Source organism: Mus pahari, chromosome 2 (genome assembly GCF_900095145.1).
Source record: "Mus pahari chromosome 2, PAHARI_EIJ_v1.1, whole genome shotgun sequence".
In the NCBI taxonomy this organism is placed as follows: domain Eukaryota; kingdom Metazoa; phylum Chordata; class Mammalia; order Rodentia; family Muridae; genus Mus; species Mus pahari.
Genome location: NC_034591.1, coordinates 142003298 through 142030283, shown reverse-complemented (window position 1 = coordinate 142030283; position 26986 = coordinate 142003298). Strand labels below are relative to the sequence as shown.

The 26986-nt window shown below is 43.2% G+C and overlaps 2 protein-coding genes and 1 pseudogene across 4 annotated transcripts in view; 1 reads left to right on the top strand and 2 right to left on the bottom strand.

Annotated features, from left to right (window-relative positions):
* The window catches only part of C2H12orf4 (chromosome 2 C12orf4 homolog), a 34698-nt gene extending 25899 nt beyond the window's left edge, over positions 1 to 8799 (bottom strand). The window contains exons 1-4 of the mRNA XM_029535299.1: positions 8739 to 8799; positions 6264 to 6458; positions 4113 to 4258; positions 2373 to 2554 (exon numbers count right to left, since the gene is read on the bottom strand). Of these exons, the coding sequence (XP_029391159.1) occupies positions 2373 to 2554; positions 4113 to 4258; positions 6264 to 6441 (506 nt within the window). The 5' untranslated portion in view covers positions 6442 to 6458; positions 8739 to 8799. The remainder of the gene's footprint in view (positions 1 to 2372; positions 2555 to 4112; positions 4259 to 6263; positions 6459 to 8738) is intronic.
* A 386-nt stretch (positions 8800 to 9185) lies between these two features.
* Rad51ap1 (RAD51 associated protein 1) lies at positions 9186 to 25780 on the top strand. Of its 2 annotated transcripts, none has more exons than XM_021190601.1 (9): positions 9186 to 9279; positions 12670 to 12725; positions 13825 to 13960; positions 18853 to 18962; positions 20973 to 21059; positions 21512 to 21661; positions 22703 to 22861; positions 24118 to 24267; positions 24841 to 25780. In XM_021190601.1, the coding sequence occupies exons 1-9, from the start codon at positions 9263 to 9265 to the stop codon at positions 24984 to 24986; spliced, it is 1011 nt and encodes a 336-aa protein (XP_021046260.1). In that variant the 5' UTR covers positions 9186 to 9262; the 3' UTR covers positions 24987 to 25780. The 2 variants fall into 2 exon arrangements, with proteins under 2 accessions (XP_021046260.1, XP_021046259.1); XM_021190600.1 differs by having other exon boundaries at positions 21509 to 21661.
* On the bottom strand, positions 16188 to 17619 carry LOC110316082 (annotated as a pseudogene). The gene is made up of 3 exons (XR_002380248.1): positions 16790 to 17619; positions 16464 to 16645; positions 16188 to 16277 (listed from the first exon to the last, which is right to left on the bottom strand). The product of XR_002380248.1 is annotated as a metaxin-1 pseudogene (transcript).
* Positions 25781 to 26986: the final 1206 nt, after the last annotated feature.

Here is a 26986-nt window from a genome sequence, read left to right as displayed (position 1 = left end):
ACACACACACATACACACACATACACACACACACATACACACACACACAACCCCCCCCACAAATACCACCCACCTACACACATGAAAACACCCTCATGACTATATACATACTCCACACATACACAAATAAGTAAACATATAAATTTAAATATATATAATAAACAAAATGGAACAGTTTTACTGTTATTTGAGTTAAGTAAATTGTTCTTAAAACTGAGTTTATACTTGTTCATAACACTTAAGTAGGATAGATGTGGTAAGTATATACACATGAACACTTTAACATCTTCTGGAAGTAAATATTCTGTGTGATTTAGCTCCCACTGTACTATATACAATGCATATGGTCCCATAAGCTTTTTTGCTTGATTTGGTTTCTGAGACAGGGTTTCACTACACAGCCATGTCTGGCCTCATACTTCTGCCTCTTGGGATCACTGCTATGCACCACCACTGCTGATCACCAATGTTTCAGAAAGTACAAAGTGTCCAGTGAATAGTATGCTTATAAGTAAGATTCATTTAGAAACAAAAACGTCTACATATCTGCATTAATATTTTACAAGTACTCCCTCTAGTGGATAAAAATATTATTACCATTATTTCTAATGTTTAAAGAACTATCTAAAATATGGTTTCATAAAAGCAGGATATTTTTCGTTAAAAAAAGACAAAAAGAATTCAACAAATAAAATTTCATGAACATTTACATCTTTCTGAATGTATCTAAAATGCAGTTAATCATATAATTACTTTTAAAGCTACTGCCTAGATTAAGTTCAAAAGAGAGTCTATTCTATTTCATATAACATGTTAATTATAGACTGGCTCAGAATACCAAGCATGACAACTCTGCAACCTGAATGTCAAATATTAAAACAATATAACGTTTCCTAAAACAAACAAACAAACAAACAAACAAAACCAAAAAACCACAATTGAAAAAAATCATCAGGTTCCAGAGAGAGTTAATAATTAGTGAGTTAATTCATTGTCTGTGGTAGAGTAGGAACTGTTTCAAAGAATAATAAATAAACAGAATAGGAGTCACCTCCGATTTAGAAAAGAGGGCAGTCCAACCACAGGTGGCCAGAAAGGGTCTCTTCAGGAGGAGCAGGCCGGGGTTAAAGAAGTCCAGGGCTTGTTGGAAGCACTAGCCAGGAACACACAGGAGGCAGAAAGGAACTGAGCAGCCCCGTTAGCCTTGGGACTCACAGGGACTTCCAGGCAGAGCATTTGCATACAACCTATTTGCACCCTGCAGCCTGTTATAACTGATCTCTGGAGCACTTCTGATGACTAGAGCAACAATATAACTCATCGTTATACTGCATTACTAGCCATAACTACAGAGACAGGCTGGGAATGTTCAGAATAGCTATGACTCTTTCCCTCACAATAAGTGCTGTTGATTGACACTTAGCTGAATCCTTAGACACAAGGCTCAAAGTCTGGGTTCATTGTTCAGCATCATGAAAGAAATGAAATCCATCTATGATTGTTTTATATTTTAATTTTTATTAACTATAATAGCTTGAACTAAAACTGTTATCACACACTGTTAGTCTTAATGTTTTCTAATGTGAGGCTAATGAGAAACAAGAGCACATGGCATCTCATTAAAGTTGACTTCTTTGGTATTAATCTTAATTCATCCACAAAAAAATCAAGCATTATTTGCTCTTAACAAGGTTCCACAACAAAAACATCATACAAGTAATATTAAAATTCATCTCACTGGCATGTATACTCATACTCTTATATAAATGCCTTTAAAGTAATAAAGGATCTGCTAAGTCAAATGGATTGTCTAGGAGGATGCCCTTTACATCACACTAACAGAACAGGAGGAGGAACCTGAGAAGTCTCACTTCCCATCAAAGGAGCTGCAGCTTTCTCATTGCTCTGAGGAAGCACTCTTTGCCTGCTGTCTTAGGTAGACTCTATGGAAGGAATTCAAAGCTGATCAAAAGTTCCTGGAAGGATTCTAGGGTTCTTTTATTTTCTTCCTGATGCAAGATGTTTGTAAGAGAACTGAAAGATTCCGTGGCCTAGAGGAAGGCCATTCACAAGAGGTTCACAGCAAGTACAGAGCAAGGAGGAAGGGGTAATACTTCTGAAGTCTTTCTCAACCACTGGGTTAAAATTCTAGCTTGCTCTTGGATAAATCAGTGGATTCATGTAAGCCAAGGTTTTCTCACATGCACAATGAAGACGCTAAGTGTGGGGCTGTGGTAAAGATCAAAAAAGACAGCTCATTTGAAGCATTTTGCATAGTGTTGTAATTTTGTAAAAGTGCAAACAGCTTGCCCTACAGGTTATCATATTTCAGTGTAACATTTAATTATAATAACACAAGAAATGAGTATTACCTCTCTCGTAACTTTTTCAGCTCCACATCTCTTTCACCAATCAGTTCTGAGATGCTAACGAAGTAGTTATGTTCCAGATTTAAGAGAGTTTCAGAGGCCGGGGAGTGGATTAGGTCATGGTACACATCTGCAAAGTCTTCATCCCAGTTAGGCTCCTCAGGTCTCGCATGCTCTAAGGTGGTCTGTGAGATGACACACGCAGTCAGTCAAGGCAGAGCACCGCTGTTTAACACGCTACAGGAAAAAGTATGGATATCATGACTGTGCTTTTGCACATCACACAGGGACACAGAGACCCTGCACTTACACATGTAGACGTTATTCTAGAATTGTCTAAATATAACAAAAGAACATGGAGAGGAAAGATACAACCTAACTTGTTATTATGGATTACCTAGGAAAGGGAATGAGGTACTCCTACAGAGCAAGGGACAGAAGTGCCCAGGACAGTAAGAAAGTCAGTATGACCTCATAGCCATACACAATGCATATGTGTGCCTGCACAACGGGATGAACAACAAAGCTAATGCCATCCATGTTGCCATCCATGTCAGGATAGTGAGACTTCTCGCACCACTAACTTGAGTTGCATTTGAATGTGTTTTACGACCACTGTCTTAGGTGGGGTTACTATGGCCGTGGTGAAACATGATGATCAAAGAAACTGGGAGAGGGAAGAGTTCATTTCACTCCCAGTTCCAGTTCATTATCACGAGAACTGAGGGCAGGAACTCAAGCAGGACAGGAACCTGGCAGCAGGAGCTGAGGCAGAGACCATGGAAGAGTGCTGCTTATTGGCTTTTTCCGCATGGCTTGCTCAGTCTCTTCTTGTGTAGAACTCAGGACCACCAGCCCAGGGATGGCAACACCCACAGTGGGCTGGGCCCTCTCCATCAATCACTAATTAAGAAAATGCTTTATAGGCATGCCTACAGAAATATCTTATGATAGCATTTTCTTAAATGAAGTTCCTTCCTCTCAGATGTTAGCTTGTGTCAAGTTAACATAAAACTATCCAGCACAATAAATATAATTTGTATGTAATAATTCACAACCAGAACAACAATTGATTATTAAAAATGTATTCTAAAAAGAGTCAGAAGTTAGTAAATAAAATAATAATGTGTGTGGCATCTTGGATCACATGAGACAGGGCATACTAGCTGCACAACACTACAGAGAAATAATGACAACTACATGAAGACAAGTGAGAACAGAAGTTAACCAGAGCTGAGAATAAATTCTGATCACTGCTGTGGGCTGTCAGATGTCAGTCAAGACATCAGCTCAGCTGGAACTTCAGACTGATTTTTTTTTATGTAAGCATGTTCCAAGGACTATGCAGAATAAAGTAGCTTCCTGTTTCTATAGGTATTATTCCAAAACTATTTCATAAAAAAAATAACAAAGATTGGTCTTGGACCCAAGAACTAGTTCACTGGGGCCTACATGGTGGAAGATAAAGAGATGATTCCCTTAAATCGTCTTCCACAAGTGCTTGGTGGCACAAGCAACACATACACATGTACACACACACACACACACACACACACACACACACCCCAAAAATGTAACAAAAATGCTTTGTCTTAGGAGCTCATTCACGTTGACATAGAACAGAAACACAGAAGCCGGAACATATGTTGTACATTCTCTCCTTTGTTTCATATGACTCCAACAACTAAAGCATCTTCACAAAGTCTGCAGTGTCCGGAGGCGAGACTCTGACCTCCATCTTACCTCAGCGTAGGCTTTGGCCCACGTACTTGCCAGCTGGTGCAGATCTACTTCGCCGGATTTAACAGCTTCCAAGCATGCTTCTGCATCGCTGTCATGGTCTCTGAGGGATTCTTCTTCTATAAACTGGCTCAGAGCATCTTTTAAGTCTGTAAGAGGGATGACAAATTCTATCTTCAGCAAGATGCACACATAGTAGGCTAAAGCATTCCATTGTGAAATCTAATTTTACCTCCAATCCAAATGACCCGAGTTTGGTCCCTGGGACCCACATGATGGAAGGAGAGATTTAAGAATTGTTTTCTGACTGCCGCCCATGTGCTGTGGTATGCACATGCACACACAGAGGTGCATATAAACAAAATGAATAAATATATAATTTTTTAAAAATTTAAAATGTAGAATTCATATTTCTAACCAGTTCCCAATGATAGTGTTTGTGTGGGATGAGGCAGCCTTCTGAGAACTACCAATGGGGTGAGGACATGCCCTGTTTGCATCCTGATCCCTAGTTTATATGATAGGACATGCTAGAATGCTTCTAGCTTCCCTTACAACCTGTTTACCACTCTAGTTGGTGGCGTGTACCTGAGAGAACAAGGTCTAAAAATAAAGTGGACTCCTTCTCACCATACAGACTTACATAACTCAGATGTACAGGTTCCTGGTTGTTTTGTCAACTCTACCCGTCAGGCATCTCCCAGAGAACTTCAACTGAGAAGATGATCCATAAGAGTGGCACGTGCACAGGCCTGTGGGGCACTGTCGTGATCTTGACAGATGCAGGCCACCTCCACACACACATGCCCACACATAACCCCTCCACACACACTCACATGCCCACACATGAACCCTACACACACACATGACCACATATAACCTCTCCTGACACACACACATGACCCACACACACACACTCACATTCACAAACCCCACACACGTACACTCCCCACAGATATACCTCATAAACATAGAGTCATACATGCACACATCCCCTCACCCCATGAACACAAAATAAAAGACGAGTACTAATGAAATGGATGTGCTTGGTCATTTTAATACAAATAATTAAATCATGGTTGAATACTTAATACTGAAAGTATACTTAACTTTTTCATTTTGATTTTATAATTGCCAATGTCAAGAATACTATTTTTCGGGCTGGTGAGATGGCTCAGTGGGTAAGAGCACCCGACTGCTCTTCCAAAGGTCCAGAGTTCAAATCCCAGCAACCACATGGTGGCTCACAACCATCTGTAACAGGATCTGACGCCCTCTTCTGGAGTGTCTGAAGACAGCTACAGTGTACTTACATATAATAAAAAAAAAAAAAAATACTATTTTTCATAAATACATAGTATAAGATGCCAAAACACGTATTTTAGGGCTTTTTAGAAAGTGTTAGCAATTCTGTTTTAATTTCATGTCAAAATTCATTAAGCAAATTTTTATATACACATATAGGCTTTGCCTCCATAATAAATAAATGCAATAAAAAATGTTTAAACTCAAAAACATTCCAACACAATACAATCTGAAGATACAGGAATTTGAAGCTTCAGTGTTGAGGAAGGAGGAGTGGAAACCATCATTTCTACAAGAACAGAAAGCCATGCGGACAGTAAACGCAGTGCAAACAGCAGTCTGAGTCTGTGCCAGGAGGCTATGGCAGCACTCACTGGCAGGGGCAGCACTCACCGGCAGGGGGCAGCACTCACCAGCAGGGGGCACCACTCACCAGCAGGGGGCAGCACTCACCGGCAGGGGGCACCACTCACCGGCAGGGGACACCACTCACCGGCAGGGGGCAGCTCAGTGGCAGTGGGCAGCTCAGTGGCAGTGGGCAGCACTCATCCATCAGCAGTGGGCACACTCACTGGTAGGGGGCAGCACTCAGTGGCAGTGCGCAGCTCAGTGGCATGGGCAGTGCAAAGCAAGCTTCGAGCACCTTCAATCCACACCATACAGCTGGCTTTGAACTAATGTTTGGTCACTTGTGCTGAAAACCGTTTCAGGTTGCCATATCCATTGTGAGCCCGACACTCACTCAGTTGTGCAACCTCATGGGTCACATCCCAAGTTCAAAATCTGTGCTCTACCAAGAAACATCTAACGATAAATACTATGGAGAAACAAAAGGAGGTCCGTCCTCACCACTCTCTATGAAGCAGGGCAAGCTGTGCAGCAGCATCAGACGTCCATGCAGATGACTGGCATTCTCCTCCACGGGAAACCTGAGAGGCACTCTCAGCTCTAAGCGCTCACATCCTACCTGGAACTTGTACACGAATTCCCTTTCCTTGTTGCAGAACCTTTCTCGGTTTTTCTTCATATTCTTCAGCAAGGTTTCTGTAGGATGAGCCAAAGAGCCATGAGTCAAACGGCCACAGAACACCTCTAAAACATAGCCCATCCCTCAGAGACTATACCCCACCCCACCCCGCCCCCGTGTGATGCAAACCAACTACTCTAATCTTCATTTTCCTTCCATTTTATTAGAGAGGAAGTCTCACTGTGCATCTTGGGATGACTTAGGACTATGTATCCCAGGATGATGTCAGATATTTGATTCTCCTGCCTCAACACACTCCACCCCTAAATGCTGATATTAAAGGTGTGCACCACCACAAACAGTCTATTATAGTGTTTCCCGCTTATTCCTGTGCATTTATCTTCGTGACAAAAATCAAATGCTGCTTCCTCCTTTTTTTTTAAATGAAAAGTTATTTTAAAGTTAATTTCAGAGCAACAATATGCTCAAAAAGTACTTTTACTCTTAGGCAAGAATAACAAGTAGTTAATACAAGGGAAGGTACAGAGTTGGGGGCAAGAGGAAATGTTGGAAGAATGATGGGTTGGGGAATGTAAGTGCACAGCTTATGGAACTCATAAAAGTAGACAAACACAACAGAAACCCAGTGGTAGCTTGAAGATGTTTGACATTGAAGGGCATGAGCTGTAACAGAAAAAAGATCTGAGAACACAAGAAAGATCTCCAAGTAGGGAGCACGGGCACAGAAGAACAGATCGCACAGGATGCTGCCCGAGGCACACTGAACACTATTCAGAGAAAAGAAAATGTAGTAAAGACAGTAGGAATCAAGGTCCCTTTAAGAGCTAGCCATCAGTCTATGTATATACATACTCATATATATGTTCATATATATGTGAATATATATACATGTGTATGTGTGTGTGTGTGTGTGTGTAAACCCCCAGGACAATAGATATTCTTGTCATTTTTCTTGGTTGTTCGTAAAAACTAGATGATAAACTCTGCTGTTAAAGACACTGCACAGCACAATTGATGATACAAAGAAGTCAAGCTGGAACTTTGCTGGAAGCTTCCTCTTTGCTGGCTATCTTCTGAAGATACTATGGAGGCTGCTATAAGAGAAATGTCATTACTGGTCCAACCCAGCTGTGGACTCTATGAACTCCACTAACCTGCCAGGCAAGACATGCCCATCTGTGCACTAGGGTACAGTTATGAGGGTATCCAATTTGCTCTGACTGGATTTGAGGTCAGCTCTATAGGAGCATACCCCTGCCTGGCACTATGATCCCCGTCAGAAACCCATAGCAGGGAAGATGACGGGCCATGGGGGGGAGGGGACAAAAATACTGTTGTTCAGTTAGATGGAGACAGTCAAACCACCATGTCTATACCCACAACAAGTGCTACTCCCAGCCTTAATCAGAGGATTGTCTCTTTCCAGTGAACAATAGTGAATGTAGAGACTCCGGGTGACAAAAGGTTCTGAGAACAAGTGGTGGATGGGGACTCAGCCCTAAACAAGACATTTATACCACCTCTGTGAAGGTTCAAGGAACACTGCAGAATAGGAAGTGGAAAATAGAGAAACCAGAACATAGAGAGGAAGACAAAATGCCACCTTCTGACAAGATGCTGCCATTACAATCGTAAACTCACTGCAGTGTCAGAGGTCTGAACAAAATTAGCCCCATCAGCAGTCGAGGGAGGAGAGAAGACTCAGAAGAACCCATGCGTCACTAAGGAAACTGTTTTCTATGGGCAGATTCAGGAAAAGGAAAGTTATTTTTCAGTAGTGTGTCCACGGGTGCCCCCACCAGGCTCCAATGAGTAGTTGCAATTCAATAGTCACACATTTGGTCTAATTAAGATATTGGGTCACAAAAACAAACAAAACAAACAAACGAACAAAACAACAACAACAAAACACAGCGTCATGAATCTGGAAAGGGGACTGGTGGAAATGCGGAGATTGTAGGGATGGGCAAGTTAGTAGGGACAGGTGCGATATGAGGCGAGACAGTAATCAGAATACATTGTAACGTGGAACAGAACAAAATCAATAAAAACACACGTTTTCATGTTACTCTTTGCTCCCGTGGTCTGTTGCTTTCAGGATACAATTCACCGTAACCCAGTTTCCCTCTCGGGATTCTCTGGGTGTGCCTGCACCCTGTCAGAGCAACGTGCAAAACGACAAGCCTAGCTGTCCACAAACACTGAACTGGCAATGGCAAGGTGCGCTCCAGCACTTTAGGCGGCCCCTAGGAGCCTCCTTCTGTTAAGTCTGTACCAGATACCGTCATTGGGTCCTCCATACTGAAGGGGCTTCTTCGCTGTGGGCTCGAACTCACCTCTTTCATCAGACACCAAAGCCCACTTGGAGCTGTCAACGCAGAACTGACCATATAGGTCAGCTGACTTCTTGTTTATTTTTTTTACTGCCAGCAGATCCGCTTCGGCAGATTCGGAACTCAGGTTTCTTTTTCCTCAAGCGCCAAGGAAAATTCCTATGCAAGAAACCCTTTGTCCCAGTTATCTTTAAGTTAGTCATTCTAAATATTGGAGGCGTTTAGCTACTTTTATATTGTATTTTAGACTCGGTACCAAATCGCTACTGTGACGAAAGTGCAGGAGCAAAACAAAAGCTGGGTCTGGGCCGACAGATGGCGGACAGGGCCCGGATGGCGTGCCCGGGCCACGGTGCGTGTGCGCAGGCGCTCTCTCCTCAGCACGCAGGCGCCACCTCAAGCAGGCGAGCGGTGATTGGCGGGCTGGCGCAGCGGGGCGTGGGGCGCGACGTCTGCTTTTGGGCGGGAATTGAAACCGCCACAGCCGCTGCCCAGCTCCAGAGCGCTGCTGCGCCAGGCAGGACACCATGGTGCGTCCTACCAGGTGAGTGGTTGGTGACGTCCCGCGGGGCAGGGAGGAAGGACGGGGTGGGGACGTTGGAGGCCACTGTCATGCATGGTTGCGGGAGAGGACGAGATCCGACCGAGGGCAGCGCGATTGGGTGTTCGTCGCCAGTCTCCGGTGAGAGCCACCCGCTGCTCAGAGGGGCCCGCCTGGCATCCCGCTTTCCGCCCCTCGGCCTCCTTCCGCAGCCGTCGCCCGCCGATTCACCCCACTCCAGAGGGACCTGGCAGGCTAGCATTTGAGTCGCGCTTAAGGCGACAGCGAGCGAGCGACCCCGGTATGTGGCCGTCAGACGTTGAGCCCTAGAGCCCAGCGATACAGGAAAAGCAGGCGTGCCTGTTCTGTGCCCCTCAAATCCCTAGGCGGAGAGGCCCATCTAACTTCCAGCTCCAGCCGTGCTGCCCTGTCACACGGCCCCAGTTCCTCTCTGCTTTCCGTTAGACTGTTGGAATCCTCTCTCCGCGATCACTACCGGGATGCCAGACCGGCCATCCATTTAGTAGAATGTCTGACTATAGCTGAGACTACGGCCCAGTGGTCCAGTGATTGCCTAGCAGATGAGAGACCCCAGGTTCAATCCCCAGTCCTGCAAAAACAAACAACAATAAACGTAGTGAATTCACTTAAGCCTGTATTGTACTACGAGCTGGAGGTTACACTCTGTTGGAAGAGGGGTGGGGAGAAATAACGGGGGCGGGGGGGACAAAATAACCACCACAATGTAACATAGGAGGAAGGAGAAAAGCCTTACTTTAAATCATATGAACGGGTTATCTAGGCAAAATATAAGGGGCATTCACATGAAATAGGAGCCAAGGCCCAAGGTTCACCATGTTTGAGAAGCAGAGTGAAGGTGTGGGATGAACAAGCATGGGGATGGATTGAGGACTGAGTCAGATAGATTACCAAGTAGTTAAGGTTTTGTAGGCCTTGGGAGTTTGGATTTTATTTGAGACAGATGGGAAATCTGTAGTTTCAGTGGAGGAGGGTCTGAGTTATCCTCATTTCACTTTTATAAAGTCCACTGGCTGTTGGTTGGCTCTAAGTGGGAACTGGAGTGGCCAGAGTGGAAGCAGGGGGAAAATTGAGACGCTATCAGTTGTGTGTGACTTTGGCACTGTGTGTGTGTGTGTGTGTGTGTGTGTGTGTGTGTGGAGATGGAGCAAGTAAGTTTAGGTTTTTTGTTTGTTTGTTTGTTTGTTTTTAATTTATTTATGAGTACACTGTAGCTGTTTCCAGATACACCAGAAGGGGGCATCAGATCTCTTTACAGAAGGTTGTGAGCTACCATGTGGTTGCTGGGAATTGAACTCAGGACCTTTGAAAGAGTAGTCAGTGCTCTTTACCACTGAGCCATCTCTCCAGCCCAAGTTTAGCTACTTCTGACAAGTGGATATAGAGGAGAGAAAACAAAGAATCAAGGTTGACTGGATCTATGGACTGAGCTACGTCAAGGCATTCTCTGTATCGACTGAGATGAGCACCTTTGAGATAATGAGGTTTAGAAGGCAGGACTAGATTTCTCTAGCTTCCATGGTGAAATTGGAAGGTGACAGGCATGCAGATACTGAAGACGTAATGCTGTTATTTGGGATAGTAATAGTCACAGCGTTCTAGTTCCCTGAATCCTCAGAAGCCCCATGAGATCATGACTGTGGTCTGGTTTTTGTTGTTATTTTGTGTGTGTGTGTGTGTGTGTGTGTGTGTGTGTGTAGGGGGTGTTGTTGTTTTGTAAATTATTGTGTGAATAAAAGGGGTGGGAATGGTGGTAGACATACATTGTCTTGATTCAGCGGCTGACTGTAGGGTCCTTTCTCTTCTTTCTACCTTTTCCTGGATCCTAGGGAGTCACAGTAGGTTATCGGGGTTGCACAGCAGGTGACTCTGGCCACTGCATCTCACTAGCTCTTTACTTTGGTTACAGTAAAACTAAACCAGTGGTTGTCTTCACTCTTCTGTCATTCATACTGCAATGGTGATGGGACTGTTGGCACAAATTGAGGCTATAGTGGTTGTAGTCCTCGTAGTTTGTATTGCCGCATACTCAAATATTTGTTAAAAACAAGCATTTATGGGCTGGCTCAATAGTTAAAAGAGTGCCTGGTGTTCTTCCAGAAGACTCAAGTTCCATACCTAACCACCTCAGACAGCTTACAACTCTTCCAGCTCCTTCCAGCTCTGGGGGACCCAGTGTTCTCCCCTAGCCTTTGCAGATACTGTACTCGTGTACACATACCCAAGTTTTTAAAGATCTTTTAAAAAGTAATGGTTTCCTGCATATCTCACCCTAGTGAGTCTCTTAAATACAATATGTAATTTGTGTTTAATGCTTCGATAAGAATCCATGTCTGTTACAACTCAACCTGAGATATACTTGGCTTTTGGCTTTGCTTACTAATTTTTCAATCCCACAACTTCTTAAGATGCTTTCGTATTTTATGTAGCTGTCAAATTCTTAAACTCTGGCGAGTCGGAGAGTACCAAGAACACCTTCCCATTTAAACTGCTCTCTCGGGGAAACTTAAGTCTCAACCCTGATCTGGACAGTGGATAAGCCTCTTTTTCACAGAACTCCCATTTTTGTTTGAAAGAATGGGCTTGCAAGCTTGGGGGCACGTAATAGATGACAGAAGGGAAGGCGGGACAGCTTTATGTTGTTTTCCCGGAGGAAGGAGATGAACCTTTGTACACTGAGCATCCTTTTCTTCTGCCCACTTAGTTCCTACAAAGATGCTAGGGACAGACTATTGTAAAGTGTACATTTCATTAAGAAAACATATTTGGTATTGTAGAGGGATTTCTTTCAAGACTTTTTTGTTTGGTTTTGGTTTTAGGTGTCAGTGTCTGTGTGGGTATATGCATGTGAGAGCAATGTCTGAGAAAGCCTGAAGGTTTTTAATCCTCCTGGAGCTGGAGTTACAGGGAGTTGTGGGCTACCTGGTGTGGGTGCTGGGAACCAGATTCAGGTCCTCTGAAAGAACAGTGCATACTCTTTTTATCCAGTGAGCCATAGCTCTGCTCTGACAGAATTTTTAAAATATGGTTAAAACTGAACAGGTACTTTATAATGTAAGCAAAGAACAGCACACAGTTTATAAATACCCAGTCACCACTGAACAGAATACAAAGTTTAATTGATAATATTTGTTTTCTTCTTGCTTTGGGGGTTTCCTGAATTAATTTCTCTTCCTATTATGTGTATTATGTATGGGTTTTGCTTTTCAGTTGATGCCAAGTTCTTGGCTTTGGATTGAAGTACTTTAGAGAGACTCCAAACACATTTTCCTTTCTTCAAGATTATTAATAACTTTAAGGTGAAGGTAAAAAATTAATATTTACAGTAATGAAAAATTTCTGTCTTAATCATAGAACTAGAAAACCAATCAATTATTCACAGTTTGAGGATTCTGGCAGTGACTCTGACGGTAAGTAGAGCTTTTTTACTTTTCTTTAATAAACTGAGGAATTTATTTCCTCAGAGTTAGATATGGAAAAATTAAACCCTGAAAGCTTAGTTTTAAGCTTTGTTGTACCGGTTATATGTTTGTCTTTGTTGGTAGAACTTTGATCCATGTTTGAGAAACATTTCATTAGATTACACCGTGTTGAAGTAAGAACTTTTTCCTCTGCATGTGTGTGTGTGCTGATTTGTGTGTTGGGAGAGTTTCGCTGGGGAGCAGACCTCACTCATGCTGTGTAAATACTCCACCACTGAGCTACAGGCTTACCCTAGATGTCTTACATTTCCTTCCCAGACCACCAAAGTTTCCTTTAAGTCAAATACTTTAGCAGTTCCTGAGTTCAGAGAAGTCTCTTTTGCCCTGTGTCTTCAACTTGAGAAAAAAGTAGTTTGGCAGATAAGTTGTTGCTTTCTATTGCTGTCAAGGGTATGTGACAGGTACTTATAGATTGCCAGTTGTGTTCATGATCCTGGGTAGGGTAGAATGTGCAGAAAGTTATATTTCTGTATCTGGATGTGTGAAAGAAACATTAACACATTCTTTTAAAAGGTACGTGGTCAATAGTACATGTGTCCTGAAAGTACACATTCACGGGTAGTGCATGTGGTTTTTTAATATCCCTAGAAGAGCCACAGACTTTTGAGGACTATAAGACAGAAAACCTGAGAAAAGCAGCAGTGCGTGGTGGTGCTTCCTGTTTTCCTAGACTTGGTTTTTCTCTAGTAATGTGCCTTTGCAAACATGCTGGGCTACACTGGGAAGTTCAGTTAAAGATCATTCCTTCCACTTAGTAAGGTAAAAGTTTACAAATTTCCTAGTGGTTCTATAGTTTTTTTAGCTAATTGTTAGGTCTGACATCTATGTACTGTCTTAATATACCTTTGTAGTTTTCAGTTAATTGGGTTTTGGTAGGTTGGTGTTCTTAAATAGACCAGTGTTCATCATCAGCGAGACAAATTGTCTTTAGGTATAGGAATTAAACTTGATTATATATAGAATGTGGATACACTGTGATTAAACTGCCAAGAAAAATAATTTTGCTTTTTAATTTATACAAAAATAGATGATTTTATTTCTGCATCCACACCTGTAAACAAGTCAAAAACTGTGCCAAAGGTATTAAAGCAAGACAAACCAAAACCTAACTTGAAGAATCTCCAAAAAGAAGAGGTCTTACCAACAGAACCCCCTAAAAAAAGGTGAGAGGTAAGACCCAAAAAGCATGTGGCATCAGATTTGTTCCCTTAAAAGATACGCGGCTTCGGAACCTCAGTTCAGTGGAGGCTTGAGCTGACGGGGAGTGCTGTCTGGAGCACGCGTAAGTGTCATTAAGTGCTTTCTGACTTTCTGGCTTGGGGAAATAAATTCACATACATACAACCAAAAAAACTGTTTAACTAGTAATGCTGCTGACTCTACACCTATTTCTGCTGCTTCGATCTCACAAAGCTACTTTGTTAAAAGGCAGGGCAAGTCTAAGGGCATTTTAAAACATTCCTAAACAATCGTTTGGTACCAAGAAGGAGAAAGGAATCCCAAGAGACTTGAAAGCTGTAGTCCAGAAAGGATGTGGGTGGGTGGGGTGGGTAATGCTCAGCTGCCGTGGGTTCCTCTGAAAAGTGTGTCAGCACTGAGAGACATAGCATGTCAAGCTGTGTACTGGCTTCTGCTTCTGAGTATCATGGATGGGATTTTAAATATAAGGCAAGCACAGCTTGTGAGCGGGAAACAGTGTTTGCAGATACAGCTTAAGTAACTTGCATCAAAGTCTGTAAAGAGCACTTATGCTCTACAGTAAGAGACTGATGTCTAATTTCAGTGTACAGAACTATCACAATAAGTGTTTCCAAAAGTACTGTTGTAGCTTGTCAAAAGACACTCACTCACAGAGACCGCAGGTACCGTCATCATTGCAAAACCCATGAGGATTTTACTTATCCAACATGTTGGGGAACCCCCTCTCAGCATGCAGGCCAGAGGAGAGACCCAGAACAAAGAAAGAACACACTTTTTATACCTTTGTAAGGACTGGATATAGGCACCAGGATAGTTTGGCTTATTTTAATTGGTGTAGCCAATAACCTTTTTAGACATTGGTTGGTTTGTATAGGGTGACTCTTATTTTGTCTGTCCTTGAGGTTCTTAGTGTGAGGCGGAGCAGGGGAACTGTTAATCTTGTTTTGGAAGCTTAGTAATTTTGACTATTAAAACTATGTTTCTGTATTTGTTTAGTCAGCCAGCTTTTTATCTGACTCTGTACTTGTCCTGTTAGTACAGTTTCAAAAGTCCTTTTGAAGGGGGAAGGTACTGGGTAGTCCTGAATTTATTTTGGATATTACAAGAGTAATCATCAAACACATAAAAAAGATGCCCAGCATGATTCACTGTCAGGGAAACCTAAGTGGAAGCCACGGTGTGATAACTCTTGTTACCTGCTAATCACTTCTCAACTATGTGATGTTAATACGTGTTAATGAAAATGTGGCAAAACTGGAACCTTCAGACATTTCTGGTGGGATTGGGAAATGGCACAGGTACCCAAGAAAGCAGATTAGCAGTGTTCACAATGTTAAACAGGACTATTCTGTCTGTGAGGAAGATAGTACCCAAGGAAACTGAAAATACCGCCACTTTGTGTCAATATTTATAGCACTGTGATAGTATTAAAAACAGGAAAGCAACTGGATGTCTGTCAGCCAACAGTTGGATAAATAAAATGTGTTCTCTGTCATGGACTGTTACCCACAAAAAAATGAACTACAGATGCATGCTGTAATGTGAATGAGCCAGGGAAAGTCATTTGTTTTCAGACACAAAGCTACATACTATATATTCCATTTGTATGAGGTGTCCAGAGTAAACTGGTCCATGCCAACAGAAAATGGATTGCTGGTTGTTTGGGACTGAGAGAAGGGTGATGATATTCTTGGTAGGGTTTCTATTGCCATGGCAAAACACCATGACCATAAGCAACATGGGGAAGAAAAAATTTCAGCTTACAGTTACGCAACATGGTCCGTCACTGAAAGAAGTTAGGATAAGAACCTGAAGGCAGGAGCTCATACAGAGATTATAGAGGAATGCTGCTTATTAGCTTGCTCTTCATGAGTTGCTCATCCTGCTTGCTTGCTTGCTTGCTTGCTTGCTTGCTTTTTCCTTCCTTGCTTGCTTTTTCCTTCCTTCCTTCCTTCCTTCCTTCCTTCCTTCCTTCCTTCCTTCCTTCCTTCCTTCCTTCCTTTCTCTCTCTCTCTCTCTCTNTCTCTCTCTCTCTCTCTCTCTCTCTCTCTCTCTCTCTCTTTCTTTCTTTCAAGTACAAACAATTCTAATCTGGGGACAGCACCCATTTTTGGCTGTTCCAACAGTGGGGAGATGAGGGGACATCTGGAACACATGAGTAGAAAAATAAGTCCTGGGAACACGAATACATCAGTCCTTTTCATCCTCAGCCAGGCCCAAGGCCTGGGTGACTGGGGCCTGAGCAGGGCTTGTCCACTGGATAGAAACAATGCCACTGAGCTTTCCCGGCCCGAGGGACAAGTTATTTCATGGGTGCGAGGGGGATCACGAACCTAAGGTGGAATGGGAATAAGAGAAAGAGAAGGAAACCACGCAGCAGCTTTTGTCTTTTAATGAAGAAAAAGGCTTTAGTTATATACACGGTGAGGGGGAATAGGGAGGGGTTGAGGAACAATCAAAAGAAACAGAGCGAAGGACAAATGAGGGGATGCTGATCGCAGGTTTGAAACTCTTGTGATTTATCTCAGAGTGCTGCTGCTGCTGCTCCGGAACGCCAGGCAGCTTATCTCGAAGTCCGGGTCCTCCTTTACAGCACAAGGTGGCAGCTCGGGGCAGCTCCGGAATGCTGGATACTCTTTTAACAGTCCCTGATGTTTGTTTAGGGCCAGAATCTGCTGATTCCCATGAACAGCCTTGAGGGGAAAGGGGGTGACTCGGCTCTTAACAAAGAACTACATGGCTCTCAGATGCAGGCTGTAAAAGGCCTGGTTTTTCTCAGCCTGGTCTCCAACACTGAGCAAAGCCCACCATGGCTGCCAGTACAGAGAGAATCTGGGTCCGATGCCAGTATGGCTCCTCTTCGGTCTCGGGACCTGCTGGTGTCTGGCGTGGAGGTGGCACCTCAGCTCCATTCCAAAGAAAATAGAAGTTGAGGATGTGGATACAGTGGACACAGGTTTTGCAGCCCTGGAGGTGGGGACTCCCACTGAGCAGCAGAACCAAATGGCTAAAAGCAAAGGCATCTAGGGAGGCAGGGGCATCTCTAAAGAAGAACTTCTGAGAGCCTAGACGCTGAGAGAGAAGGGTTAGGCACTCCTGAGTGATACAGCTCTTTTTCTAGTTCCTCCTCGCTCTCTGATTTGTGCTCACCACACAGCAGCTGCAGGCGCTCCATGTACTGGTTGCATGTGGCCAAGCAGGAAGAAGTTGAGGGGAAAGGACATAGCCTCTGCATACCAGTTTCGGGTCACTTCCACATAGTTCTTGGCATCTATCCAAAAAGTATGGATTAGCACAGGAAGTAGTTTCTCCTCCAACAGAGACATGAAGGCTGGAGCATCTGTTCTTGTCAGGCTGACAGGTCATAGACAGCATTGTTCTTCTCTTTACGAAGATGGGTGATGAGCTTGTATGGTTCTGTGATGACTTCTCCATTACTGGTTTGAAGAGCAGCCAGAGTTCCTGAAGGGCTCTGCCAATGATTGCTGATCTTGTGTACCTTCAGTGGAGCACCTGTAAATCTGGTATAGTTCAGCATGGCCAGACTATCCAGGTCCACTGACCGCAGTCCCCAGTCCCCTGACCAGCAGAATAGCTCCATAGGTGCTGCCATCTTGCATACTCTCTCAGCCTGCTTTCTTATAGCACCTAGAGTCACCATCCCAGGAATGACACCACCCACAGTGAGCTGGCCCTCCCACTTCAATCACAAAGATGCATCAGAGTCTTACAGGTCAATCTGTTGGGAGCGTTTTCTCAATTGAGGCTCCCTCTCCCAACGACTCTAGCATATGTCAAGTTGATATAAACCCAGCAAGCACAGGATAATCAGGAGTGGCTGCTGATGGCTATGGCTATTCTAAAACTAGATAGTGGTGATATTAAGCTAGTCTGGAGATACTGAAAGCTGCTGAAATCTAAAAGGATGGATTTTGTGGACATAGCTTTAGTGGTGGAGTGTTTGCCTTGTATTCAAGAATTCTGGAACACCAGAAGTTGGAAGTTATGCTTTGCTGCATTCATAGTGAGTTTTGAGGACATTTTAGGTGTGTGATGCCCTATCTCAAGGAGGAGAAGTAGTTAATACATGAATTCTATCTCAATAAGACTTTTTGACAGTTTTATGCATGTATAGAATTGAGACCATATTTATCCCCACCAGTAAAACTTACTTCAAAAATAAGTTCTTAAAGGTACATTTCAGTTTTCTTCCCTTGTGTAATTTTTCCTCATCTATCTTTGCGGTTTTCCTGTTAATAATTACAACTATTGGTCCACTTGAGCAGGCAAGCATTACAGTCTGCTTTTTATAGGCTCATTGCTGGTATGGCTTCTTTCCCCACCTCCTTCCTTACCCGGTTCACTTTAAAGACTCCTTGAGGATACTTTTAGTATTCCAACCAGGGTGGTGTCTTTACACAGTATGTAGTAAAATCTTTGTGAAAATCTAAATTCAGAGGAACGGAGCTAAAAATTTATTGTAAGAGTTATATCTGCCACAGCAGTGGATAAGACTGAGAGATCTCTAGGTGGGAGTGATGATTAAGCAGAGTCTGTCTTATGTTAAGCCAGAGCTGTATTAGGCAGAGCTGATAGTAAAGGAAAAGGGCAGTTACTAGGGTAGTAGCCAGCAGTGGTGCAGGCTTTTCCTGCCACACGCTACATGTAGAGGACACCACCTCCCTGCACTTTAGGAATCTCAGCCACTTAAGGATGCATGCTATAGGAACATTTTTGGACAGAAGCTGCTCTTAAGTACTAATGCAGGAAAATCTGAAAGTTTGCTCTTTAGAGTTGATGGTATTGCTGCACTAATTGTATTAACACCCCATTGTTACTCACACATATATTTCAGGGTGGCTTTAGATGACAAGGTCTTCCAGAGAGGTCTAGAAGTTGCCCTGGCTTTATCTGTGAAGGAACTTCCAACACTCACCAACCAAGTGAAGAAGTCCGAAGAGAAAAGTAAGTATTTCCTGTGTATTTATCTTTAAAAGTGTCTTACTGTTTTGTAATCATGTTTAAGATAGGCCTTCACAGAGGAAAGAATACAACTTAATCTATAAGAAGAGCACTTGGCAGCGGGCATCCCTGGAGTCAGTTCTTTATGTAGCTGTATCAGTGTCCACACATAGCACCTCTGTGCTTCGTACATAAAGGAGCCTAGGATTTACCCTGAGCAGCAGACTGCTTGACAGCATGATGCTGCTCTGTATTAAAAGTCCAGTCTTGATGAAATGATCTGTACAATCCTAACAGTTCACTTCCTTACCCTTTAAATTCTGGTTTCTTGAGCATGTCCTAATAGCAATAATATGTGAGATCTATTAAGACTAGAGGTACTAACCAGGCCTGGTGGCGCACGCCTTTAATACCAGCACTCTGGAGGCAGACACAGGTGAATCTCTAAATTGGAGGCCAGTCTGGTCTACAGAGAGTTCCCGGACAGCCAGGGCTACAAAGAAAGACCCTGTCTTATAAAGCAAACAACAGAAAGGATTAGAGGCACTAGCCTTCATAGAAGCTCAGACTTCAGAGTGTGACTGTGACTTCTAGGTCTCTGTGATTTTTTTTTTTTTTAACTGTAACCTTGTACATGTGATGGTATGAATGAGGCTTTTAATTTTTTTAATTTATTTTATTAGATATTTTCTTCATTTACATTTCAAATGCTATCCCAAATGTCCCCTCCCCGCCTTGCTCCCCTATCCACCCACTCCCACTTCTTGGCTCTGGTGTTCCCCTGTACTGGGGCATATAAAGTTAGCAAGACCAATGATGACTGACTAGGCCATCTTTTGCTATATATGCAGCTAGAGCCACGAGCTCTGGAGGTACTGATTAGTTCATATTGTTGTTCCACCTATAGGGTTACAGACCCCTTCAGCTCCTTGGGTAATTTTTCTAGCTCCTCCATTGGGGGCCCTGTGTTCTATCCTATAGATGACTGTGGGCATCCACTTCTGTATTTGCCAGGCACTGGCATAGAGGCTTTTAATTTTTAAGTTAGTTTTACCTCTTTAAAAATAAACCATTTTGATTAGGAAGGCTATTAACCAGGAAATCAGAAATTTCATGAGTGCTGTCATACACTGTATCTAAAATGAAAACAGAATTCGTCACAGAAGATACTGAATCCTATAGCAGGAGTTTCCCTTGGAAATGGCACTTCTCACTGGGTAATGCTTTTCATAACACAGGAACTTAACATTGTCAATAGCATTATTTAAAAGTCTCCTAAATGCTCAAAATTGGTTGCGTCTTGTTTTATAGTGAGTGAATCCAAGGCCGCATAGCTACCATACAAATATTCCAGCAGTTTATCATTTTTAGGATGTAACGATTGGAAAGCATTTGTATCAGTTACTGAAATTAAAGAAGACAGTTTATTTTGTCTTGTGATTCCAGAGCGTTCCAGTGAGTATAAAGGCAGGGGACTATGGCAGTAGGTGTGGGAGCAGACAGCTGGCTGATCACATTTCTATTCTCATTCAAGGAGGAGAAAGTGCAGACTAGAAGGGACTGAGCCTAAACTCTTCAAGCCTCCAGTGACTTACTGCCTTCAGCAGGGCTCCACATCCCAAAAGTGCTCAAATATGTGGGCTTACAAGGACAGTCAAGCCACCACAGAGCTTAAGTTAGCATGACTGTGGATTTGTCCACACAGAATGATATTATTTACTTATAATTATCTTTATTTACTATAAATTATCTTTAATTTATAGGTCAGGGAATTAAATATAGAGAAGATGAGCAAGTTTACGTCTGGAGTCTGACTGAACCTGAGTCACTTTAGAGCTCAGACTCAGAATATGTGCTAGCTCCTCCAGGTGAAACCACTGTGCTGGTATGAGTTTGAGATGGTTTGTTCCAGTCTGTGTGCTAATATGTGTTAGTATGTTTCAGTGATCACCTTCCTACTTTTAGACAATGACTGGTTAGGATGCATCTGAAGTCCTTTCCTTCCTGTGTTAGGCACTGACAAACAAGGCAAAGGGAAAACAGAAAAAACGGATAAACCTCCTCATGTCTCTAACTGCAGTGTAGCCAGTGACGATGTAGGTAAGTTTTGATATTAGTAACAGTTCTTTCATTCACAGTGCTATTTTTCTAACTTAAGTTCTTACACTATGTTAAGGAGTCTTCCTTGTTAACAGTCTTCCTGTGATAAGGCTCTCTCTTATCTCCTGGCCTTGTTTCTTTATGCTTTAGTCTTGTTCTCTCTGACTGAGGACCTACTTTCTTCCACACTAGACAGTCATGACTACTCAAGCCCTTCATTCCACAGTAGGTGCCCACTTAAGAAAGGGCTGCATCTTCCCAGGAACATCTGGAAAGTTCTTTGGCAATGACTCATTGGGGTTTCAGACTTACCCTTAAAACCAGAGTCTGTTCCTGGGACACTAATGGACTGTGTCCCAGCATGGCCTGCTAGTGTGTCAGTAGAGTCAAGGAGGGCAGCAGAGATCCTAGAGTCTGCCTGGAGTTCTCAGTGGTGCTCCTGTCTCCAGAAGATTTGGACAAGATCACAGAGCAGGGGGACGCCTCGAGTGTTGAAGGAGAGAGAAAATCAACATTGAAAGCCAAGGCTCAGCGGAGGAGGGTACCTTCAGAAGGCAGCAGTGGCAGCAGTGCTAATGATGCTGAGTCCGAGAGTGCGACTGGTGAGTTGTATCCCACTTCAAGTTAATTCTATGGGAATTCAGTAAAAACTTCTTGGAGACCAGGATGCATACAAGGCACTGTACTGAGCCTTTGAAGAACTCATAGAACAGTTAAATTGAACTTGGCCACATAGAGAGAAACTGTCTAGGGGTAACCTTTAAGCCATAACTGGACAAACAGCATTAGAAAAACAAAAAGAATGAAGTCACATTTCTGACTGAGAGAAAGGTGTGAGCACTGAAACAGACTAGGACATGCGAGAACTTAGGGAAGTTAGAGCCTGGAGAGCCAGACTGGGTTGTCACTAGCCATGGAACAACTCTTGACCTTCCAACAGGCTTCAGCTTTTTATATAACTAGTAGAAACATATGAAGTATTTTGAGTTGAAAGTAATATGAAACTATTTTATTATCAGTTGTTTTCAGACTTAATAGAAATGAGGGCAAGGAAAATACGGCAACCTTGACAAAATTGTAATGTGTTAAAAATTTAAAAGAATAAGTCTGTACATTAATACCAATCAGATACAGAGTTTTAGATTTTACCATGCTGTCAGCAAATAACAGATCTGTTCACTCACTGAACAAATATTTGATGCTTATGATGTATATTATCGTCTAGGCACTAGGGAGATAGTAATGAGAAAACAAATTCCAATAAGGGTGGGTCACCAGATCGTAAACACATATGGAATGTTTTTAGAGTGATGGTGTACAAACTGAAGGGTCTCAGGCAGCTCAGCGGAACTTGTCCAGCAAGTGTGGATTCCAGGGTTTGAGCTCTAGGACAAGAAAGTAAAGCCCCACGGAGGAGGAGAAGGAGGAAGAGGAAGAAGTGTGAAGGTTATAAAAAGCTGCTGGGAATGACAGGGAGGTGTTAGGTCAGGAGAGGCTAACATTTGAGGCCAGAAACCATGCTTTCATGGAGGCAAGAGCATCCTTAGTGTACTGAGTGACAGTGGGGGCCATGGCAGATGGCATAAGTCATGACAGAAGTCTCACGTTTTAGAACCAAGACACAATGTGTAATTTTGTTTTAGGTGAAGATTCAGAAAGTGATCCTGAGTTTGATGAGAATGAAGAAAGTGATGAAGACTTTGGTGTGAGAAGAAGTAAAGAAACAAAGAAGAAAACAATGCAGAAGAAACCCACAGGGGAAAAGAAGGAAAGGAAATCAAAACCCAAATGTGAGGCATCAGGTGAGCCTGCTCCCAAACCCATTGTTGTATAGGGCTGGGTTTGTTGGGTTTCCAATCTTTGCCTGTGCCCTCTAACATTTTGCGAATGCACATCTCTAGTTAAAAGGAATTGTGGCTAGGGAAAATAGCTAAGAACACTGAGCCCTGGTAGCCATAAGAAGACTGAGTATGGACCCTCCACCTCCATTAGCATGTAGCCCTCCTTGTAAACACCCTGCGCCTACATCTTACCATCAGAACCTTCACATCGTTTCAAGATGTGCTGGAATTTGTACACATTTCTGAGGGCCCAGAGCTTAATCCCAGGTTGTCCCATTTAGAGGCTGGACCATGTTGTCTGGATGTTCAGACTGTGAGGCAGGCCTGGGTGAGCTCAAGGCCTTGCTTTCCCTCATGACCTAATCTCTGTTTTGAGGACCCAGTTGTAACATGCTTAGTGTCAGTTTTGCAGTGAGAATTTGTGACAGTTTGGACATGGAACACCTGTTTCTTGTGTTCAAAAGTTAGACTGTTTTTGCACCTGTATTGTATAATAGATTACCAAAAAATGCAAATTAACAAAATTTGTTTTATTTATTCATAACCATTTTTAGCCTTTGTTAATCCTCTTGCCTCAGCCTTCTAGCAGGTGTCTTATCACCATAACCCAGAAAGAAGGTTTTAACGTGGAGTTCACTCCTGAGAAAATCGATTTGTGAACAGCCTGGCTCGCCCTCCTCCCCTTCCTCACCCTTCACATCCTGGCTCCATCCATATTAAACAGGAGGGGAGCTTGTGCTCTGGCATTGCATGCTCTACTCGCTGTGCCAAGAACACCTCCACTCACCTTTCCCCTCAGTCAGGATTTGGCTCAGCCTGTGATCTCCCTCTGCACCTCCTAGACATGCTCGAGATGCCACGGTCCTTCCTTCTGTGTGTTCCTGGAATCTCAGCACACTGCAGTAGACACAGCTCTCCACTTTGCTCTCCTCCCACTGAAGAAAAGTGCAGGACAGGAAGCTTCTGGAGAACGGGATGCCCACATCATGTGTTCTTTATAACCCTAGGGTGCTCTCTAGGAGTACCCCATACAGAAGAGGCATTATTTGTAAAATGACTACAAGTATGACCCTAGAAGTCAAACATGGTTTCTAATCTGGGTTCCAACAGTAGCTGTCAGACGACAGGCAAATTGCTTCACCTCTCTGCTCTCTTATCATTTTAGACTTGAACATTATGTTCCTGCATGACAATTGTTTTTATGTGTTTCAAATAAGTGACTTCAGTAGACCCAGCTCCAGCTGCCATCAAGTCAGGATCTCCATCCTTACCCCAGGCAGTTGGTCTTCCTTCTGAGGCCACTAGGAAACCAGCAATAATATGCAGCCCTTCAGCTGAAAGCAAGAGGCCCAAGTGGGTCCCCCCAGGTATGGTAACGTGCTATCAAGGCCACCACCTTAGGAATATATCACAGGAGTTATGTGTGAGCAGGTCCCATGTTATTTCAAATTCTTCCAAATTAATATTTTAGTGCTTCAGTTTATCATCTTGCCATTTCCTTATCAGGCATTTGTTCTCATTGCTAGAAATAAAACTTCGGTAAATAGAGACATTCTTACTTCAAAAATCTAAGGACACAGCCATGACTATCATAGCATCAAGAGTATTAACAATTTTGTTTGGTTGGTTTTTTTGGCAACAAGGTTTGGCCCTAAGTCCTAACGGCCTCCCCAGTTTAAGTGAGTGCCCAGGCCTGGGCACTGAAACATGTAACACATGCCTTGGCAAGTCTGCCTTTGTCTTTACATGTGTTTTGTTCCACAGCCAGAAAAGCTGAAGACTTTGAAGGTGTTGGAGTTGGGGGTTTCAGATTAGGGTGCTTTGCCTGCCTCTGCTTTTCCTGATTGTCAGTGTGGGTCTTTCTCCTGATGTGTTGCAGCTCATGATGGGCTCTGTAGAGCCGGACCTAACCCTTCGTTTGCCTTTGTGTTCTCCTGCAGCTGCCTCTGGGAGCAGAAACTCTAGCAGCAATGCATTAGCAGGAACACCCGCCAAGTCCCCAAGTCAGAGCCTGCGTCTGGGCCTCTCCCGATTAGCACCAGTTAAGCGATTGCATCCAAGTGCCACAAGCAGCCAAGTGCGGTAGCAGGAAAGGACCACTGGGGCCCTTGGGACTGCAAAGCGGGTTGTCGTATTCAGCTTCCACATAAAAGAACTTTTTAATGGGTCACATGAAGGACCATGTCTGTGTGTGATTCTGGTCTCATCAAAGCCTTTCTGTCCTTCAGCAAAGGGTTCTGGGACCTCTCCTTGTGCCACTCCTGAAGAGTATGTTGTGTTTTCTTATGATAATAAGCCACTGTCACTTGGGCTCTGCAGCACATCTGTAATCACATGTCTCCCAGCTCTGTCTGGCACGGGGGCATCTTGGGTTCCTTCAGGAAGCATTTCTGAAATCTTTCCCATACTACATTTCTTCAGGTTTATTACAAGCTTGCTCTCTTTGTCCAGGTCTTTTTAGTAAGAATTCTGCTTTTGTACATATTAAAACGTTGACTGTACTGCAGCAGGTGTCCCTACATGGGGACAGATGGTTAGTGTACAGTAGATAGAATTTCATAAAGCTGTATGAACTTTTCATTGTCAAAACCTTTAATAAACCTGAAAAGATTTAAATGTGTTCATTGATACCATGTATCTACTTGTGTGTCTACGTTTTGCTAAAATGAGTCTTCTGTGGTCAACATAAGCAAGGGGAAGCAGCGTCTTCATCCCTTAGACGAAGCCCAAGGTTGACAGCTGTCACCTCCGCGCCCATCACAGCTAATGCAGCTTCTCAGGAAGCTCTCATTTACTGTCAATAAAAGCAATTATTTTTATGATGAGAATATCAACCTGTTTCTGATCACTTTAATAAAAGGTCTAATATTTACTGTAAAATGTGCAATGCCTCGCCTAGTTCTCAGCTATGAGACATCTGTGTTACCATGAGGACAAGCAGCTTTAAGTAACCATGGTTTTTGTACATTTTACCCATATGTATGCTTGCACTGTCATTCCCCACCTTACCTGCTCCACCGTCCTTAAAACCCCGGTCTTCAGTTAGCTTTCTGTGTGATTTTAGCTCTGATTTTTGAGACAGGGCTTCCTCTAGCCCAGGCTGTCCTTGAGCCTCAAATCCTTCTCCCAATCCTCCTACCGTGGCCTCCCTAGTGGTGGTGGGTGCTGTGACACCCACCTAGTTACCTGATTTTAAGTTAATTTGTATGCTTTGAGCAATAACCATTGTTACTGATATTAAATACTCACTGGACAGACTTGGGTTTTATTATGATTCACATTATTTCTTTGTATTTATAAGGTCCCTCAGAGGCTAGAGAGATGGCTCAGAGCTCATAGGCTCTTGCTGCTCTTGTAGAGGACGCAGGTTTGTTTTCCAGCACTCATATCAGGTGGCTTAAAACTGTATGTATCTCCAATTCAGCAGATCTAACACCCTCTTCTGGACTCCATGGGCACATGCATTCCAGTGGTGCATATACATACGTAATACATACTCAGACACACTAAATAAAAATTTGCCTCAAAGTGTGTTAAAAACCAGCCTAGCTACAAGCGTTAATAACCACCAGTTGCCAGCCGTGGTCTTACCTTTTCCTCACTCCATCTTACCTACCCCAATCATACCCTGAGAGCAGTTTACCCCTTGAGTCACTGTAGCTCTCTTGTGTTACACTCACCACCGTATCATGCCTGTGCTTTAGTCTGTGGTTCTAATGGACCGGTGTCCTTGCCGCTACTCTTCACCCTCTTGTGTATCCATCCATGACGTTACTGACACTGCATTCCCAAAATAAAAGCATGAACGGTCTATGGTGGCATACACCTTTAATCCTAGCAGAGGAAGATGCTTCTCTAGTAGTTCAAGGCCAGCTTGGTCTACACAGTTCCAAGCCAACCAGGGCTATGTAGTGAAACTTGTCTCAAACAAACATTAAGTCAGAATGAACAACTTCCTGCTTACAGACCACATGACACTGCAATCTGCCCTTCACAGCTGCTTCGGGTACTCACTTGGCTAAATGTCTAAGGACTTGAACACTAAACTCTGCTTCTTTTCAGTGAGTCCCTTCCTTGTATCAGAGC

Bases quoted from the DNA above. Each gene is read 5' to 3' on its own strand.
- Rad51ap1 (XM_021190600.1), top strand. The intron at 13,961-18,852 runs GTGAGAGGTAAG...CATATATTTCAG, and splicing joins ACAGAACCCCCTAAAAAAAG to GGTGGCTTTAGATGACAAGG. The intron at 24,268-24,840 runs GTATGGTAACGT...GTTCTCCTGCAG, and splicing joins GCCCAAGTGGGTCCCCCCAG to CTGCCTCTGGGAGCAGAAAC.